This window comes from Uloborus diversus, chromosome 4 (assembly GCF_026930045.1).
Source record: "Uloborus diversus isolate 005 chromosome 4, Udiv.v.3.1, whole genome shotgun sequence".
NCBI classification, from domain to species: domain Eukaryota; kingdom Metazoa; phylum Arthropoda; class Arachnida; order Araneae; family Uloboridae; genus Uloborus; species Uloborus diversus.
Window position 1 is genome coordinate 69681024 of NC_072734.1, and position 20388 is coordinate 69701411.

The 20388-nt window shown below is 35.3% G+C and overlaps 1 protein-coding gene across 2 annotated transcripts in view; it reads right to left on the bottom strand.

The window, feature by feature from the left end:
* The window catches only part of LOC129220783 (prolyl 4-hydroxylase subunit alpha-1-like), a 75853-nt gene that overhangs the window by 36597 nt on the left and 18868 nt on the right, over nucleotides 1–20388 (bottom strand). The window contains exons 1-4 of one of the 2 annotated variants that reach the window (XM_054855213.1): nucleotides 10770–11530; nucleotides 8882–9080; nucleotides 1556–1707; nucleotides 663–830 (exon numbers count right to left, since the gene is read on the bottom strand). In XM_054855213.1, the coding sequence (XP_054711188.1) occupies nucleotides 663–830; nucleotides 1556–1707; nucleotides 8882–9080; nucleotides 10770–10923 (673 nt within the window). In that variant the 5' untranslated portion in view covers nucleotides 10924–11530. Of the gene's footprint in view, nucleotides 1–662; nucleotides 831–1555; nucleotides 1708–8881; nucleotides 9081–10769; nucleotides 11531–20388 lie in introns of those variants that run through there. The other variant, XM_054855214.1, reaches the window with a different exon arrangement.

A 20388-nucleotide genomic window follows, 5' to 3' on the forward strand; every position in this document is an offset into this window, starting at 1 on the left:
TTTTCTTGAAACTTATTCGATAGTTAAGGGGTTAAGCAAGCTAGACTTTTTCTCGTTGCTATGGTAATCTGAAAAATCAGAGCAATATTAACTTAAGTCAAGTGAGGATAAGAAGCAATTCGTGACTGATTAAAAAAAAAAGAAAGAAAGAAAAAGAAAAATATTAATGACTATGTTTGGGATGTTTTTACATATTTAACATAATACATTAAATAGAATACAACAAAAAAATAATAAATTAATCAATGGGTTTTTTTTTTGCCAGCAATGGGCTATAACTATCTCTTGTAAAGTATAAGAGGAAAGAGATGTGTCAAAAGTAAGTTCAGTGGATGTAAATGATTACACTTGTACCAACTAGACAACTGAGGCAGTGAGAAGCAAAGGGATTCACCTACCATTTGTACTGGTTATCTCCAAATTTTTAATTTTGCCACTTGTGTGTATGTGTGTGTGAATCCCTTTGATTCTCACTACCTCAATTGAACAATGTCAATGTTTTGAAATATAAATGGACATTAAAAAAGAACAATTTAAAAACAAGACTGGTTTCTGTGATGAAAATAACAAAGAAGAAAACTACAAACTAGGAATAGTAATATATTTTCCCATAATAATTTTAGGAATACCAATTAATTACAAAATTGGAAGATTTTATATACCTGACAATTCTGCAGAAGGCGAAGTTCCCTGAATTTCACCACGAGCTAGAGTTGAAGTATCTAATAAATATGTGTCTTGTAGTCGCATCAGAGCAGATGCAGCACCACTCAAATCTTCCTCGTCTGGAAATTTCAAATCTTCTTGTCGTGTAATGTTTTCTATGATAGCTACAGAATAAATATAAATACATGAGAATAATATATTAAACATAAAAATATGAGATTGTCAGAGTCTCAGTCTTCAAAATTTTAAATGTTTGAACATTAATGTTTTCAATGATGTGCTCAGTGCTAAATTTGAAAAGCTTATAATATCCAGTGCGATTTTTTCCCCTGCCACCAAACTAAACACCACATTTAAAGTTTTGGAACACCAATTAAAGCACCAATCCACTAAGAATGATCGCCTGTAACCAGTACTAGAAATAAGCAGTCGTTAATATTGCAATTCGCGAATAAACTTATTGATTGGATGTCCAGATTTTCAAACCTAAGTACTAAATTTGATGCCTAAAGCTTTGGATCACTTAAAAGCTTTTCTTTTTGACCCATTGTGATTAAGACATGTAATTTGCCTAAAGGATAAATTTGTGGAACTAATTTTCAAATGTAATGTATTTTGTTTTTAAAAAGCCATTTTCTTTCATATATTTTACATATATACTATCAGTAGTGGGTAGCATAAAACAGTGCATATCGGGAATGTGCTTAGTATACAAATGACACCTTGGTTTTTCATTTCGACACCTAGAAACTTTTACCAGGCGCCATCATGGTGAGATTTAAATTCTTATTTATTACACTGCCCCTAAATACTTTTTGTTTCCTCCCAGCTGAATAATGGCTAGCTGGTCCAGGTTTGAATATTTGTATTTATCAATTGCATAATTTACCTCTGCTATGAGAGCCATCAATAAGATTTTCTGCTGTTTTCCAATCTGCTGTTAATCGTTTAACAAGCAAATAAGCATTCACAGGATTTGATAAAAATGTTTCTACATCTTTGCTTGCTACATTATGTAGTTTTTCATATTCTCTGCTTAACCTGAAAAAAGTAACAAAAATAAATTTAGTACATTTTCAAACATTGCAAACTATCACAAGGAGCATTACTTATTGAATAAATTTAACCAAAATTGTAAATTTATTCAGTTTTCTTACAGTACAATAAAGGCTCAAATTTTAATTCTAATATTCAAATTCATGCTATAAAAAGATAAGAACAGTTTGAATTATTTTTCTGAAAACATCTGCTAAGTTTAACTCACTCAAATAAAATATGATTAATATCTGGTCAAGGCTAGTATATGCAATTCTAAACTACCTTCGGTTTTTATTCAATTTATTTAAAATTTAAAGGGTCCACATGTTTTATAAGTACTGAAACACAAAGTAGATATACAGGGTGATTATAATTAAAGTTCCACTTTCAAAACGCTATAAAAATAAAACCACTGGTCAGAATGACGTCAAACTTAAACGGAATATTATCGAAGAAGGGGGGAACTTGATGGCAGAAGAAAAATACATAGTTGGAATTTTTAGCAATAGATGGCGTTGTAAGCATCATATTTAATAATGGTCGACTACAAATGACAAATAAATCAAAAAATATAACCTAAGGTGTAAACTATACGTTAAAACTCCGTACTTCTCAGCGTGCACAAGGCTATTGGTGTGACACTGTTAGTTAAGTAAGCCCATCCAACACGGAAAGGTCATATCACATTGGATGGGAAAAATTGGTTTTTAATTGTTCTGAGGCCGAAAACCGCATAAAAAGCATCAGTAAAAATCAAATCGGTCTTTAATTTTCGTGAGACTGGCGCAAAAGATGTTCAATATAATATACAGTAATTTCCGGAAGAAACGCCGCGGCGCATACGTGTTTAAAAGTAAAATTTTATTCAGCTGCGGCGTTTCTAGCGCTGCGGCGTTTAGAAGCGGAAAAAAAAAAAAAAAAAATCCGGCCGCGAATCCAAACAAGCAAGCTGGGAGAAAGGAGATTTCAGGTTTCCTCCTCGTTTTTCCCCTCCTACTCATACCCCTACTCACCCCTACTACTTCCCCTCCTACACCCCACCCGTTCGGTGAAATGGATTGATCCATACCTGTTTCGGCGGGAGCGTGCTAGGAGCGAGCACGTGGCGTGATATTTGTTGCATTCTTTCGCTCGCATATCTCTCGCTTGTATCTTTCTTCGCTCTCCTCAACTTTTTCGCTTGTATTGCAGCTTCTTGCAGCGCTCGCTGAGCGAAAAGTGAATTTTTGTCAGTCGCACCTCTAAATTTATTTACGATGGCCCCTAAGCGACATCGCAGTTACACTGCAGGATTCAAATTGACAGTCATCGGTAGAGCTGCTGAAATTGGTAACAGGGCGGCTGGAAGAGAATTCGACGTAGATGAGAGATGTGTTCGTCGCTGGCGCTTGGAGAAGGAAAATTTGGAAAAGATGCAAAAATCGAAACGTGCGAGACGGAGCGGAACTGTGAAATGGCCCCAACTAGAAACGCAACTTGCCGCATGGATAAAAGAGCAGAGGGAAAAGGGCTTTCCCGTATCAACAATAAAAGTTCGCCTGCAAGCCAAGAAAATGGCTCAGTTAATGAACGTGAAAGATTTCAAAGGCGGGCCATGCTGGTGTTATCGTTTCATGGCTCGTCACAAAATTTCCGTTCGCTGTAAAACGACGACTAGTCAACAGTTACCTAGTGACTGGCAGGAAAAAAAACTGCCTTCTTGGATTTCGTCAAAAATTCAGCCGAGAATGGGAAGTTCTCGCTTTCGCAAATCATCAACATGGATGAAACGCCTTTGACGTTCGACTGCCCGGCAAATAGAACTGTCGACCAGACTGGTGTAAAAACTGTGTCCATCACTACGACTGGTCACGAGAAGACCTCATTCACTTGCGTGTTGGCTTGTGCTGCTGACGGTACAAAATTAAACCCTCTTCTAATATTTAAGAGGAAAACAATACCAAATGGAAATTTCCCCAAGGACGTCATCATCACGGCGAACGAAAAAGGGTGGATGAACGAGGCCGTGATGATGGAATGGCTCGAAAGTGTTTGGCGGCGCCGGAAAGGAGCCTTTTTCCAGCCTAAGGGCCTACTGGTGATGGACAGTATGCGGTCCCACCTACTGGATACTGTCAAAACAAAGTGCAAAGCACTCTCGGCCACGATAGCCATAATTCCTGCCGGCCTGACCAAAGTTCTACAACCATTGGACTTATCGGTGAACAAGGCCTTCAAAGCTGAAATGCGACGGCAGTGGGAGGCTTGGATGAGTGACGGTTTACATTCCTTCACTAAGGGGGGGAAAATGCGCCGTGCCTCCTATGAAGAAGTTGCCACTTGGGTGTCAACCTCGTGGAATTGTGTGACAGAAAAAATAATCATGTCTGGATTCAGCCAAGCAGGCATTTGTGTTAGTGAAAATGACTTTGTTGAGGATGATGATGAGGTTGATGAACCTGAACCTCACATAGTGTCGTCTACTAATATAGATGAGGACATGTTAAAATTGTTTAATTCCGATACGGAAGAATCAGATTTTGAAGGTTTTTAATGTGTGTAATGCTTGAAAATATATCTTTTTATTTATGTCAAAATGTGTTTTGTTTAATTTATAGCAAAATTGGTTGATGTGTTTTTATTTGTCAGAATATGTGTTAAAACTGTTAAAATCACTTTCCATCAAGGCATTTACTTAATTACTACCGGCGTTTATCGTTTTTATAAAGGTAAGTTCATTGATAATTAATTTTTTTAGCTTCGTTAGTATGCGGCGTTTACGGTGATGCGGCGTTTCTGTGCATTTCAAAAATTTTTAATGCGTTTTTTGGGGAGTGCGGCGTTTACGCCGATGCGGCGTTTCTTCCGGAAATTACTGTACTTCGTTTTCTGTAACAAGTTGAAATCGAGAAACAGCATCAGCATGTTCCAAGACTGATTGAAGAGTTTCCGGGGTCACGTTTAGAATGTGTTGCGCAATGCATGCCTTCAGCTCAGCAAAGTTTGCAATCGGAGCACTGAACACAACAGTTTTCAGATAGCCCCATATCCAGAAGTCACACGGGTTAAGATCAGGTGATCGGGACGGCCAGGTCTTTCATTGAGATAGTCATAGTGAACTTCTCAGATGCGAAATGAGGAAAAAAACGTGTTATTCGGCGTTTTTAAAACAACTAGTCGGGGCATGACAGGTGTTTTGATTGACATATTCTGACACTTGCAGCGCCATCTATTGAAAAAAATTCCAACCATTTATTTTTCTTTTGTCATATGTTTTCCCCCTTCTTCGATAATATTCCGTTGAAATATGAGGTCATTCTGACCAGTGGTTTTATTTTACAGCATTATGAAAGCGGAACTTTAATTATAATCACCCTGTATATTAAAAAAAGTTAAGTTTCAAGGTGGTAAATCTTTATAACCTTTTTTATGCTTAGTAACATACAAAACTTATGTTAAAAGAAAAAAAACAGAGGAACAGACAAGAGTCTTCCTCCTTCCTCTCTAGAGTTTGCATATACAGTACCCCCTCATTTTATGAATGTTTATTTTATGTGGATTTGATTATAGGTGGTTTAAGATTTGACACCTTTATTTTATTTTACACGGATTAATTTTGATTTTACAAGGATGCCAAATTGCAAAAAGATAAAATTTTCACTTCTTTCAAATTCCACGCTTTTGAGATTGCAGATAACATGCAATAAACTGCATTTTGGAGTGCTAATAAGCTATCTAGCACTCATGAGGTTTCATGCATGTTAAGAAGGAGAACTTTGTTGAAGAAAACCTTTTTTACATAAGTTTGTAGTTGAGTTGTTATGTATTTAGTTTTCTTTCAACAATCTTCAGTGGATTTTATGAATAATGGACAATGTAAGTAATTTCTCAACTCTTTTTGCTGGTAATAATCAAATATTTTTCTTAATGGCAATATGTCTTCAGTGGCCGATACAAGGAAAGGGTCATGGGCGTCATGAGCCCTCCTAAACCTCGACAATAGTATCAGTTCACATTCTGTTCAACCACTTTATGAATAAAATATATACAATTTCAGTAGTCTTTTCAATTCATTTACTATTTTTGAAAGTAAGTATTTGAAATACTACATCTTTCAATGCTTATGAATTCTATTTGTAACATTTATGCTGCATCAAGTGCCTTAATTCTGGTCGATTTGGGGCTTTTTATCAACACCCAAGCAGTTTCAGAAATTTTTTATACCCAAAACTATAGGTTTGTTTGGGGGGGGGGCATTCTCCAGCATGACCCTCCCCCTAAAATGGCAGTGTATCTGCCCCTGTTTGTCTCACAGTGATGAGCAAAACTATTTAAGCATCTTACTGTCAAATAATTAAAATATTCAATTAAAAACAATCAAGGGATAATATCTTTATTTACTAAAAGTAAGGGCTATGGGTAGCCTAGTAAATAAGTATGATGCGATGGACTCAGAATAGTGGAGATCTCTGTTTGGAGCCTGACGCTGTCAAATACTCATAAAGTCTGTGCTCATTAATTTAGTAGAATTCGAAAATCCTGTGGTCAGTCAATAGCAGTTACCATAGAAGAAGAGTTGTTAAAAACTTTTGCTCCCCTTCAGAACCATGCCTAAATTGCAGAGGTAGAGCTGTCATCTGTAGAGGCCTTACGTCAAACTGTTTCTTATTTGAAGGTCTCAGTTTCTTTGCTGCTTCCATCTGGCTTTAAATCCACATTGCTACACAAATGCATGGGCGGTTTTATGGGGGGGGGCAGAGGGGGGCAATGCCCCCCAGTTTTGGGAGGACTTTATGTAGTAACAACACATCTTACAAAAATTAAAAATATATATATATTTTTCGTTTTTGAATATTTCAGAACGGTATGGGTGGATTTATAAGGGGGGGGGGGCATAGGGGGCAATGCGCCCCAGTTTTCGGAAAACTTCATATAGTAACAACATACCTTCCAAAATTTTAAAACAAAAAAATCATCACTTTTTTTATTGAATAGTTTAATGAAAATGAAGAGAAAAGCAAATGTCCTTTTCTGACGGGGGAAAAGAAAAGGAAAAAAAAAACGAACATAAATACAAATAAAACAGCTGTCCCTGGGGTGCTAAAAACATGTCTAAATTCACTATTTTGGACTGAAAACTATTTGGGCAAGTATATGAATGAAAATATAGGCTAAACGAGCTTTACATTAAGCTGCAACACTTATAATAATTGACGATTATTTTGACAAATTAGAACCTAAAGCAAAGGGGGGAGAAAACTCCCCCCGCCCCCATTCTCGCTAACAGAATGATCTACTTGTTATGATTTGTGTCCACATTTCAAGTATATTTGTGCATAATATTTATGTTCTTAGCAGATTAATTGGCCCTTTAAGAAATTCTAAAAAGCATAGTTTTTTTTTCCTTCTCTCTCTTTTTTAAGAGAGAGAGAGAGAATAAATACTATCACAAACTGAATAAATTTCAGTTATCTGAGTGTTCTGATTAAATGAATCTTTTTACTTGGAAGGAGAGTACAATTTTACTTACTTTATAAATTCTGTTTAAAAAGTAAGGTTAGTCATAATCATCTAAGTGAGTCAGTTCTTGCCATTATTGAAATCTAAATAATTGAGTCATCAAAAGTTTTGAAAAATTTTGCTGAAATTTTATAAAAGTCTATAAAAACCTAACAAAGGTTGGTAAAATTGTAAAAATCCTTTAACCGTAAAAATTGACGAATTTTTGTAAAAATTACAAAAAATCAAGCAAAAATTTGCATGTAAGAGTGAATTACAAGTAGAGTCAAATTTGCCTATGAGATAAACAAGCTATTGCTTAGGGCCCTTGCTTTGAAGTGGGTTCCTAACTCGCAAAAAAAAAAAAAAATTCATGACTCATTCCTTAAAAAATAGAAATTGCTTGAAAAAACTAATTTCATTTTTAAATGCTTGAAAACCTTGAATATTTCAAAACGTGTGACTATAAACCTTAAATTTTAAAATGTCTAACAAATGGTGGAGGGGGAGGAATGCCAAAATATGTCAAATTCAGCTCCTTGCCACATCCTGTATTAAAAATGTAAAAATCATGGTTCTCACGTTTGTAACATTATTTGAAATAAATTTTCGTGACTTGCTAGTTATTCAATCCCGAATGCAGTAATTTGGAAATTCTTTTGTATTGATTGCTTTTATCTTACTTCTTCTGCATATTGTCTATCTGTTTAGCACAGAAAAAAATACATAATACTCTACTTCTATTTCTTTTTGTTTTCTGTCCCACTTGCAACTGAAGAAAAGTTGCTGTCATAAGAAATCTATGGTTACTTTTCTTTTTTAAATTTAAAATAGCTATTTCTCAAAGTTAGAACAGGACTGTAAAAATTTACAATCAAGTACTAAAGTATCAGAGACTGGAAAGTACAAATGAAGTGCGTTAAGTAATTTTATTTATTCTAGAGTCCTTGAAAATAATTAGATAAGACTTTGAAAATTCTAAGCAAAATGGGCTCCAATTACTTCTACTGCATATTGTTGATCTTTTTAGCCAGGAAAAAAAATGATACACCACCTCTATTCCTTTTCGTTTTCTGCACTCTACTTATAATTAAAAAAAGGTTGTTATAATGAGAAATCTATAGTTTATTTTTTCTTTCAAATTTAAAATGGCTGTTTCTTACAAAGTTTGAACTAAACTGTACAACTGTATAATCTAGTTATCAATATCTATGTCTATCCAATCAACCTCTATAAGGCTTCAAAATGCAGAATTTTATATCCATTTTACAAAATTTCCTGCGGAGGAGAAACCCTTGGCCTCCTAAAATTGGAGATATTCTATTTCCCGCTTAAAAGGGAGCCCTGCATCACTCTCTTGATACCGGCTCCCTCTCTTAAGGTCAATTCAAAAAGGACAGAATGAAAACACACATTTATCAAAACAACACACAAAAAAGTAAAGCATGGACTTATGCATCACAGGAAAAAGACAAAAATATGGGGGGGGGAGCAATAAAAATGTTGCTAAAAAAAATCCTGCCCCCCCCCCCCCCAGGAACTCAGTCCTAAATCCGCCTATGCACCAATGGGGCTTTGGTTCCTCAATTAATATAAATAACAACAAACTTATTGTAAAGAATCACCAGCTCATAAATAGCATGAATGAATTGACAAATCTAAACATGAACACCTTAAATTAGTTAGCATGAAAACTTACCATTTAACTTTTTCCAACCGTTGTTCTTCAAATTCTAAATACTTTTCTAAAGTTCTTACAATTTCTCCTTCTGTGTATAACAATTTTTCTAAATCCACAAGAGCTGTAAATAGTTCAGATTTTACCAAGACCAAGAATATTGATGAAATGAAGAATGAGGAAGTTGTAATGATGTAGTAGCACTTCATGTTGTTAGTTTCTATAAGAGACAAAATTTTAAAATAATAACAGACATGTTGAATTACTTAAGATTGAATTGAACAAGTATCACAAAGAACTTGCAGGAACCAACCAAAATCATTGTCTGCATTAAATATCACCAGCAACATTAGTTTTGTTATTAATTTCAAATGCTTATGAAGTAAATATCTTGAGCAGCAACACTTAATTTTTAATTTATTGTTTGAAGCTAGTTGATGCCTGGTAAATATACCTAACACAGGGGGTGCCTCGCACTCTAACAGCAAGGGCTCACCCCCCTAAATATTACAAAGATTCCCCATAAAGAAAGTGCCCTCTCCCCCCACAAATGATTTAAATACCCCTCAAAACAAACCATCCCCCCTAAAAATTTCAATGGCCCAGTCTGTTCCATGATCCCCCTCTAGGTGGGCACCTTTGCCTAACATACACTTTTGATTGATTGATACTTAAATTTTTTCGAACAAGTTGAAAAAAAAAAAAAAACTTCTAAGAGCAAATATGCTTTTATCACACGGCTCTTATTGATATTATGGAAATGCTTAGGTTGCAGCTATAAACTAATGAGGAAAACCTTCTAAACTGAACAGCACATTCAAAATGATTAGTACAGCGCTGGTCAGAGACTGCTGATAAACATGATTACTATGAAAGAAAGAAAAAAAAAGATTTGTAAAGTTTCTTAGTAAGAAAATAAACCCTTCACTGTTAACAAAAGTAACTTATTTGTAGGATTTTTTTTCTATAAGCATAGATGTCTCAGCCCACCCACATCATACTACAAAACATACTTACTTAAGAATTTTTTCATTTTTTTTCGAAATTTGCAAATTTAATCGTCTATTAATGTGTTACTAAAGATAACTTATTACAAAAATTAATATATTCTGGCTAAAATCAGAAAAAAAAACATTAACTTTAGGAAAAATGCTTCTTGTTTTTGTTTTACAAGAACGCAAAAACATTCTTAAGAAGTTGGAAAGTTGGTACAATTTTCTTTTCAAATATCAAAATATAAAATCTCAAACTGGTTTGCAGCATTGTTTTTTAATGATTAAACATTTTTCATACCATAATGAAATGAACAAACGCTACACTATGCAATAAAAAATTGAACAACAAAATAAACAAAATGTGTGTTCGTTGCAGGACTAGATTCTTTACATTTGAAACACTTAATAAAATATCCACGAGAAATATACTTGAGCATTGGAAAAAGCAGGCATTTTTTTTTCTTTTCTCATAAACTGATGTGCTCAATACAAATCACAGGTCACAAACACTTAAAGTCAGCACACAAATCGATCTATTCTTAGAAACTGACATTTTAAAACTGTTTCAACAATTGAATACAGTTTTGCTCATACAGTTGAATACAAAATAGCGGCAGAATTACTTTCTTTCGATTGAAAAGAACATAAGAAATTTAGGACAAACGAAGTTCTACCTGTACGCGTAGTTACTTTTTAAGAAAACTGCAAAATATTTCATGATCAACCGAGTAATACATCTGTTTATTATCTATGTATCAATCTTTTCCACATGCACATTAAATGTAAATACATTCACGTAAACATACACAAAACACAGAAAACAGAGAGAGATTTAAACAAACTTAAACATAAAAGGTCATTTTAAATGCACTCTTGAGAAGAATATAACCCGATATGTCACATATCATAAATACCATGCTGCCAGGAACACGCCTTTGCCTTTCCAGTGTTGAAAAAATAAACAAACCATTCTAGTTTTGTGGCGGAAGTCAGATCGAAATTCGAAACGGAAGTATACATTTGTGACGTCATATTTTCATGGAGGCTTTGTATAAGTGCCGTAGCCATCCCCGTCTTTAACTAAACTTTAACTACCTTTTAAATTCAATTTTATTTTCAAATTATAAATGCTAAACAAAATACGAACATTCTAAAGTGATTAATTGTGTAACGATCGTGTGATTATGTATCGCGATTGTTGCGAACTGTTAACTTCATCAGAAATTGGTTTCAGTTTCGACTTTGAAATATCATCTGCTACTTTTATTCGGGGGATGACTTCGAGGACCCTCATCCATCCCCCCCCCCGACCTTATTCAATCTTAAAAACAAAACTTTTGGCAATCCCTACTATAATGGTGCTTGCGAGCGATGGGAGTCAGAAGAGCTCTTCTAGAAAAATTTTCGAAATGAGGTCCTAAAAGCACAACTATTAACAATCTTTTTTTTTTTTTTTTTTTTTTTTTTTGCTAGAGCGATTGGTGACTCTAGCAAGGAAACTTTTCGAAAAATTTTCTAGATCATGTCTTTTACTATATTTTCCTGCGTGTAACTTACCTCTAAAGTTTTTTACTTTGGCAAAGCCAGGGGCGAACTAGCTCATCGGAGCAAGGGCCGGTGCGCCCTCGAATCTGTGCGCATTCCGTTTTTATCTTCGCCCTTGAACCTGTGTGCACTCCCCCCGCCCTCAAAAATGTGCGTTTTTTTTGTACGCCCTCGAACCTGTACAGGTTCGAGGGCGAACAAAAAAAAAACAAACACGGAGTCACACGTGTGACTCCGTGTTTTTTTTTTTTTTTTCTTTTAACGTCCTCAAATGCATGTGAAATCTTTTTTTTTTTTTTTTAAGGTTGGCGCCCGCCCTCTCGGAGGATCCAGTCCGCCCATGGACAAAGGTATAATTTAAAGAAATTATTGTTCAAATCAAATATATTGAAAATTATCTGCTTTGACCGGTAAAGGACCTTGACTCAAGCATTACCCATCCCCCTCCCCTCTCCTCCAATTGCTTTTTTTCTGCCTAGCAAACTGGTTGCAATGTATTCTAATTGAATTTTTCTTCTCGATATACTAGCACGTCCCCCCCCTCCTCTTTTTTTTCAAGAAGCTGTTTATTATTTTTTTTGTCCGTGACGTGAGCCCTTTTCGGCTTGCAACCCTAGCCCAGGGCCTAGGATGGCCTATTGGGTAATCCGGGCCTGCCTGCGAACTTTTAAGTTTTTTTTTTTTTCATTATTTTTCTTTTGGGGGGTTCAGAATCAGAATCGGAGTTGAATTGTTTTTCAGGTAAAAGAATTTGAGTCGGAGTCGGGAGTCGTAGGTTTTAAAATTCCAATCGTCGGAGTCGGCCATTTTCCCTCCAAGGAGTCCGCAACTCTGCCAGGACTGCAGAGTTGGAGCCAGAATCGGACTGATTCTGCGGCAAAGCAATCAGAGTCGGAATCGAAGACTCTAAAATTTCCGGAATTAGAGTATCGACTGAATACTGCTTTTAAGTACGTTCAGTCATTTTATTACTCAATAGTGGATTTTAGGGGGGCAGGGGGCCCGGGCACCCCCGCCCCAAAGGAAAAAATTAATATAACTTTCTTTTCTTTTTTTAATTGACGTCTCTATAGAGCATGAAGAAATATATTACAGTTCTTAAAAAATAACACAAAAGACACAAATCTCTTTTAAATAAAAGCATCTTCGGTTGCTAAAGAAGTAATACTGTAGTCAGAGACTGCAGGGTCTACTGTCTGGTCTCTGACCGGAGCGGCAACGTTATACCGCCATTCGTCTATTGATTTTTACTTTCTTCTATATCTAATATATAGAAGAAAGTATTGGATTCGTGCAAATTTTCGAATTTCGAATTTTGACGGATTCGAACGTTTTGAGGTGTGCTGAGTCCATTTCGACTACTTTTGGAAAATGTCTGTCTGTCTGTGTGTGTGTGTGTATGTGTGTGTGTATGTTGTGTGTGTGTGTATGTGGTGTCACGTCTGTGTGTGACCAGTTTTTTGTGGCCGCTCTACAGCAAAAACTACCGCATGAAATCAAACGAAATTTGGCACACATATGTGCCCCTATGTGAACTTGTGCCCATTGGTTTTTGGCGCGAATTCCTCCAAGGGGGGTGGAGCAATGGGACGTTTTTTGAGTTACGCGTGCTTGCTATTCCTCAGGAAGTTACTGGCGGAATCAAACAAAATTTGGTCCATAATTTGCCCCTAACAGGAGCAGGTGCTGATTCAATTTTTGGGTGTCAATAGCTCAAACGGGGGTTGAGTTATAGAACGTTTTTTGTCGTCAATTGTGACTAGCTGTTTCTCAGGAAATAACGAACGGAATCAAACAAAAATTTTTTTGACAAGTAGCTCTTAGTGGGTATAAGAGCTGATTTTGTTTTGGTGGTGAACAGCTAAAAAGGGGGTGGTAGCGCAATCGCCCGTTCTTTTTTTCCATTGTGAGTGCCCTATCTCAAGAAGTAATGCTACATTCTGGTTGAAATTTGGAATATATGTGAATGCATACGTAAACAGGCTTTAGGTTCAATTTTGACTCCAATCGTTCCAAGAGGTGTTGATTTTTTTTTTTTTTTTTTTTTTTTTTTTTTTGCGAATAAAAAATAGCTTTATTAATGCAACAATAAGAAAGATAAATCGTAATAGATTGTCTGCGTATTTCTCGTAATTTTAATTGTATGAAAATGATCGGAAATATTATCTCAATGATTTAAAATTTTTTAACTGTGGCCATCTTATGTTTGTTAATAAATAAAATATTTGTAATTAATTCAAGTAAGGCTTTTAAAGTAACTTTTCAATTTTCGCTCTTTGTTTTGTTTTTACAATAATTCAGACATTGGGATGGTCGTCAAGTTTTTGCATGTGTAATTTTGTTTTTGTTAGGAATATTGCTTCCTCGTCAAGCATGGGGAGGGATCAGAAAAAGGAAAAATATAGAAGAAAGTTTCGTGATGACCACAACATACTAGTTCTTTGATGGAATCAGTAATTGACATTAAAACAAATAAAAAAGTGTGAAAATGTGCCTGGAAAAGAGCTATGAAAAATTTAAAATGGGAGAAAGGAGAGGGGGGGGGGGGGGGGTGAGCTTTTCACTTTCTTAGACCTCCTCCAAAAAATTATTTTTGTATTCGGCCCTGTTATTACTCATGTTTTTCACTTGTTTTACACCACGTAATGTTTTCATGCTTTCCAAACAAAATATTGTTGGATTTGCGAATTTTTAAGTAAAGATTTAGCCATAAAATGTATGTAAACCCAATCTTATATGCAAATTATACAATAAAATTATACATTAAAAAATAAAAAAAATTCCCAATAGCGTACTAATAAAAAATTGAAGTCGCAATCTTAAATTTAACTTATATGACAAGAATTGCTTTTGCTTTTGCTACAGTACATGTGTGACGATATAATAATATGGTGTAAATACACTGAACGTTCAACCTTGAAAAACATAGCTACGAGATTAACGGGTAACGCCAATGTAATTTCCATATTTTTTTATTACTTTTATTTCTGTTGCAATAACGCAGCACAAATTCTTCCCCAAGAAATGAACAAGTATAAGGCTTTCAGAAAAATAATTTACAATGAATTTTATACGCTTACTGTCGCTGAAAAATCTCTTAAAATAATGTGGAAAGTGTTACATTTTTTTATGATTTACTACTAGAAGCAATCGTAACAACTCATTTTATCAGAAGTAAATAGGCGGCAGAATGGTGTCAACGAACTTAATGCAAACCTTCTGAGAAATTCCATTTAGATAAACATGTATTGCGGATTTGGAAGTGGTATAAAGGGACATAAAAATGACAAGCAAAATTTTCAGATTTTTTTTCTTAATACAAGTTTTACAATTTAAAATAATTTTTCATTGATTTTCCACTTAAAACAGCTGTCCTACCCATTGAAATGAGTGTATGCTTCATGCTTTTACCGGAGGAGGTTTAATAGATAAAACAGGAACTTCTATAAGGTTTGCCCGTTCCAAAATTTTGCAGGGAGTAGGGGGCAAAGGTTGTACGCTCTGAAATAAAAACTTTTAAATTTTCAGTTATTTGATCACTACTAATTAAGAGATTAAAAATTATCACTTTATTTGTCTATTAGCAGTACCTGTACCCCGCACGGCGAGTGCCCGTGCTAAGAAGTTAAAGGAAGTCCGTTGAACATAAAAACTCCACGCCTCCACCCCCCTTCTGATGTGAAATGATCATTTTTTCTTCAACTAAGGGCCGTGGTAGCCCGATCGGTAGAGTGTCGGATTCGTTGCCGGAGGGTCCTGAGGTTCGAACCTCGATGGTCGAAGACCCACCGTCGACATTAAAGGGGACTGGGCGACGTTAAATATGCTCGTAGTCTCAATGTCCTCCAAGTGAAACGATACTTCTGGGGGTGCTAGCACCAGGTAGCTATTAGCTACTATTCTAGTTCTAAATTCTATTCTATTCTATTCAAGAGTCACAACTGACTTCAACTGTATTTATGTCGAGGACTGCATACTAAGTGCCTTGCCTCCATTATTTTATATACCGATAAGATGGCAGCACCATCACCGGATCGAACAGTTAGTGAGAATTTTGAACTAGTCCAGGAGCTAATAGCTACCTAGTACTAGCACCCCCCAGAGGTATCGTTTCACTTGGAGGACATTGAGACCACGAGCATATTTAACGTCGCCCAGTCCCCCTTTAATGACGACGGTGGGTCTTCGACCAGCGAGGATCGAACCCGAGGCCCTCCGGTCCCGAGTCCAATGCCTTACCGATCAGGCTACCACGGCCCTTTCTAAATTCTCATTAACTGTTCGATCCGGTGATGGTGCTGCCACCTATCGGTATAAAAAATAATGGAGGCAAGGTCCTTAGTATGCAGTCCGCGACATAAATACAGTTGTAGTCAGTTGTGACTCGGAAATCGAAATCGAAATTCTTCAACTAAAATGCGTACACACCTGGCTCTTCAAAAAGACCTATTAAAGTCTCTTTGGAATTCAAAACTATTCGCCGAAACACATAAAAATATTAACAGCAGCTTTAAACTCGAAGTAATCTTTTGACTACATAGTTCATCGCTTAAGCGAAAGCAATCACGCTACCGTAACTTTGCCCGTTAGAGAAAGAAACGGTTTTTCCTCCTCTGCAATTTTAAGAGTTTTGCCACATAAACAATGCTGTTATAAAAACGTTATAAAAGAACAATCACAATAGAATAATCCGACAAATTATTTACTTAGATAAGTAACCATCTTCAACTATAAGAACAAAAAAAAAAAAAAAAAAAACCGTTGAACAAATAAGGGAAAACGAAGCCCAATAGAAAAATCCTACAAAATCAAATTATGTACCTGAACATCGAAAAAAAAAAATCGCATTTAAAAATATGTTCGCTGATAACAACGGCGTAGAATCGGCATGGTTCCTCGCAGCTATCGACACTTTCGGCCAGCGCCTTCTCGAAGAGTTAGTTAACTTACCCCGTCATCTATTAGGAATTCATTGCAATTAGAAACATTTCGGTCAATCTGATTTTAAAAAATAGCCAATGGCCTTCCTCAATAAATGGACTATTCAACACAATAAGAATTTTTTCTATTCGAACCAGTAGTTCCTGAGATTAGCGCGTTCAAACAAACAAACTCTTCAGCTTTATATTATTAGTTACTATTTAATAAGAAAAATAAGACAACGATAAGTATATATACAATTTTAATTTTACAAATCATTGTTAGCATCGTTTAGGATTTTCTCTGAAAAGTTCCCTCGAGCTTTGCCCCATGGCTGACTCAACCCTAACGCCCAATGGATCGCGAAGCTCGCACTTTCAGGCCGAGTCACCGTTGCTATGCATATTCTGCGTTCCAAGCATTTTTTTATTATAACATAAATTTTCCCCGTTTTCATAACATTTTTTCTCCCGCTCCTATTATTCATAGCATGATGTTATATAGCCTATATCCTTCCTCAATGGATGGACTATTCAACACAAAAAGACTTTTTCAATTCGAACCAGTAGTTCCTGAGATTATCGCGTTTAAACAAACAAACTCTACTGCTTTATACCATTAGTAATAATTAATTTAGAAAAATAAGACAATGATACGTATATATAATTTTTTTTTTACAAATCATTTTCAGCATAGTTTAGGATTTTCTCTGAAAAGTTCCCTCGAGAATTGCCTCATGGCTGACTCGAGCCTACGCCCATTGGATCGCGAAGCCCGCACTTTCAGATCGAGCCACCGTGGCTATGCATATTCTGCGTTCCAAGCATTTTATATTATAATACAAATTTTCCCGTTTTCATAGCATTTTTAATTGCCGCTCCACTCTTATTAGTCACAGCGTGGTGTTATATATAGCTACGTGGAAGAAAAAATGATGTGTGAATACGGTACTTTTATACTAAAAGCATTGCAGAAAAACGACAATTTTTATAAGAACAACTTGTATCAACTTCGTCACAAAAAGATTTAGAGCCGCTAGTTTTTCTCAAATTTTCTGTGTTCATTGAGCGAACGGAAAATTTCTACAGTTGAAACAAAATGCGGTACTTTTTCTTTGTTTTATCTGTAGTTGTAACACAAATATGGGTTTAAGAATACTAAAAATAATGTTTCATTATTAAACACGAAGCTTATGACTGAGCAGGTGATGAAGAAAGGGGCGCACAATTAACTGATTGTATTGGTGATTAACAGTTGCGTTGTGAAAATGCGGGTATGCAACCATTGTAGTACTACACCTGCAAAAACGCATTTCCAAGCTCTCTACATGTTCCTGCAAATCTACTTTTCTAACAAATAGGAGATTAAAATTTACTGGTTAATAGTTAATACTTGACAAAAAAATTCAGCATTAATTATTAAACAAAATGATGGGATGAAAATGAGATAAATGCCAAATTTCCCACCAGATGTGGGCTACGTGCGACTCAGAGGGCGCATATGCGGCCTCCGTGCGTTTCTTGTGGGACGTGGTTTGCCCCCCCCCCCCCCTTGAAAATTTTCGAAATGACGGTCCTGATTTTCACGATCCCCTTGTCTTCTTGTACATGCAAACTTTAATCGAAAGACAAAGCACTGCCGTAGTAATTTTGCCAGAAAAATTATTTCAAACGAGGATGCTGTCTTTTTCCTGGCCTCCTGTTTCATCTGCTCTAGCTCAGAGCGTTGAAACCTTCAATCTTTTTAAACGTTTTATTCATTCAATTGTTTAACTTGTGTTTTTTTCTTTCTCAAATTTTTGTTCGATTGTGTGTCTATTGTGTTCATTTCATTTTGTGTTGTTTTGTGCTGTTGTGCGTGCGTTTTGTCTTCTCACCCTATGTGATACTATGTTGTGCATAGGGAGTTACTTTTTTTTTGTCTAATAATTAAAAAAAAAGACAATTAGCTATTATTTTTTCTTATACCAATTGTAAACGCACGGTCTTGCCCGTGGTAGAAAATTAAAAAGCCGTTTGGTTCGCTCGTATATTTACCGGTAACTTCTGTTATGCGTTCAGTAATCTTGTTTTTAGACATCTCCACTATATTCGGCAGGTTTGAAGATTTGTCACCTACTACTATCAGTTGATTTAGTCTCTATTTCTTCAACAACTGAAATTTTTGCGAGAAAAATGCAAAAGAAAACAAAATCATGATTGCATATACCTATGCAAGCTTGTCACTGAATTTGAATCATGTTTTGAGATGATCATAAAATTCTGGAAGATAAATGGAAATTCTTGTATCTGGAACTAAAATTTAATCTATTGTTTCGAAGTTAAGATAGGAGTTTTATTCATTTCAAATCTGACCTTTTCTAGAGAGAAATTTGACGCATTCTTGGCGTTTTTATTATTATAAAGCTTTAGGACGTCAATTTACAGGAATTCAGCTGGATACAATTTATATCTTTTGTCAATTTTTTTTTTTTTTAATGTTTGGTAAGGTAGAAGCAATAATAAATTAAATATTTTCTACTGAGCTGCGTACGTGTGCGTATGTTGCATCAGCTTGACAATTGTATTCATAATCGGAAGTTAACACATTAAGGTATGCGAATCGGGAAAACATCTGTTTTGGATACGGAAGAAAATATCTACTTTACACACGCAAAAAAAAAAAAAAAAGCATAAAATCAAAGAAAACTTGGAAAATTATGGCTAAGAAATGAAACATACGTTTCTATTTCACTCACAAATGTTTGCGATACAATATGAAAGACGTCAACAAAAAAGAGTCGATTCTCGATAACTCGAATATTCCTTTACCTCAAAGTTTTCATCGTGTCCCCAAACTCTTGAGACTGACGTGAAAACTTCCCATAACTCGAACTACCAATAGCTCGAATGGTTTAGCTAGTCCCTTGGGACTTCGAGTTATAGAGAGTTGACTGTAATTAAGCATTAATACCCTAAAACATAATGAGTGAAATAACTTATATCATGTTTACGTTTTTTTATACATATTTAAAGCAACCAAAAAGTTATAAGAATAAAATGTAATCAATTGCAATCAAAGTTTTCATTTTGATTGCTATTGCGTGCGATCTTAGTGTTCTTAAAATAAGGGAGTGAATAACTTTTGTGTACATGTGAGATGGGTGCATGGCTCATAGCCACAAACACCAGGGAAGGAGGCAACATAGATAGAAGAGCTGAAAATTATTTTTTGTTATTAGTATTATTATTGTTATTGTTATTATTATTATTATTATTATTATTGCTATTATTATTATTTTTTATTGTTACTAGAGGACCCCGACGGACATTGTTCTGTTCAAACTTTATAAATTGAAAAGTTAAAAAATTTCAATAAACTATCAAGTGTTTGAAACCGTTCTGTTGAAAAAAAAGAAGTAAAAAAAAAGTGTTTTAAGCTGCTATGGTGTCAGAATTCGTATATTTATTACAACTTGATTTATCTAATGCCCCCTGAGCAGCAGTTGTTTTATTAACTATTTTTTCTCTCGTATTTGATGATTTGTTCTTTCAGTCATACACAAAAGATAAAAAGCGTCCTCACCCATCAAGAACAAACGGGAAATCCCGCTGCAACCATCCCCCATATGAAAAAGAATAAAACAATCGAAAGGATATCGTTTAGAAAAATGATAAAGGTAGAAACAGTTCTTTGAATAAGCGAAAATCACTCATCTCTCCTCCACCCCCCATTCCCGATGTAAAATAAACACATTCTTCAACTAAAATGACTAAAAACTTTTTAAAAATGAAAAACAATTATTTTCAATTTGAAATATTTCGCCAAATAAACAAAAAATACCATAAATTACACTAACAGTATGTTTAAAATGTAAGCAAATGATTGCGCAACTCTATTGTTTATAGCCAAAGTCGCCAAGCCACCACGTTACTGTAAATCCAGCCGATAGGTGAGCGAAGCCAACACCGACCGATTAGCGGTCCGATCTTTTGAACGAAAACTTTTCAAACTTTATATACTGCACAGTTGTTTTTTCTACCAAAGATAAAGATCTTCCACTGCACGGGTATAACTTTGATATACACC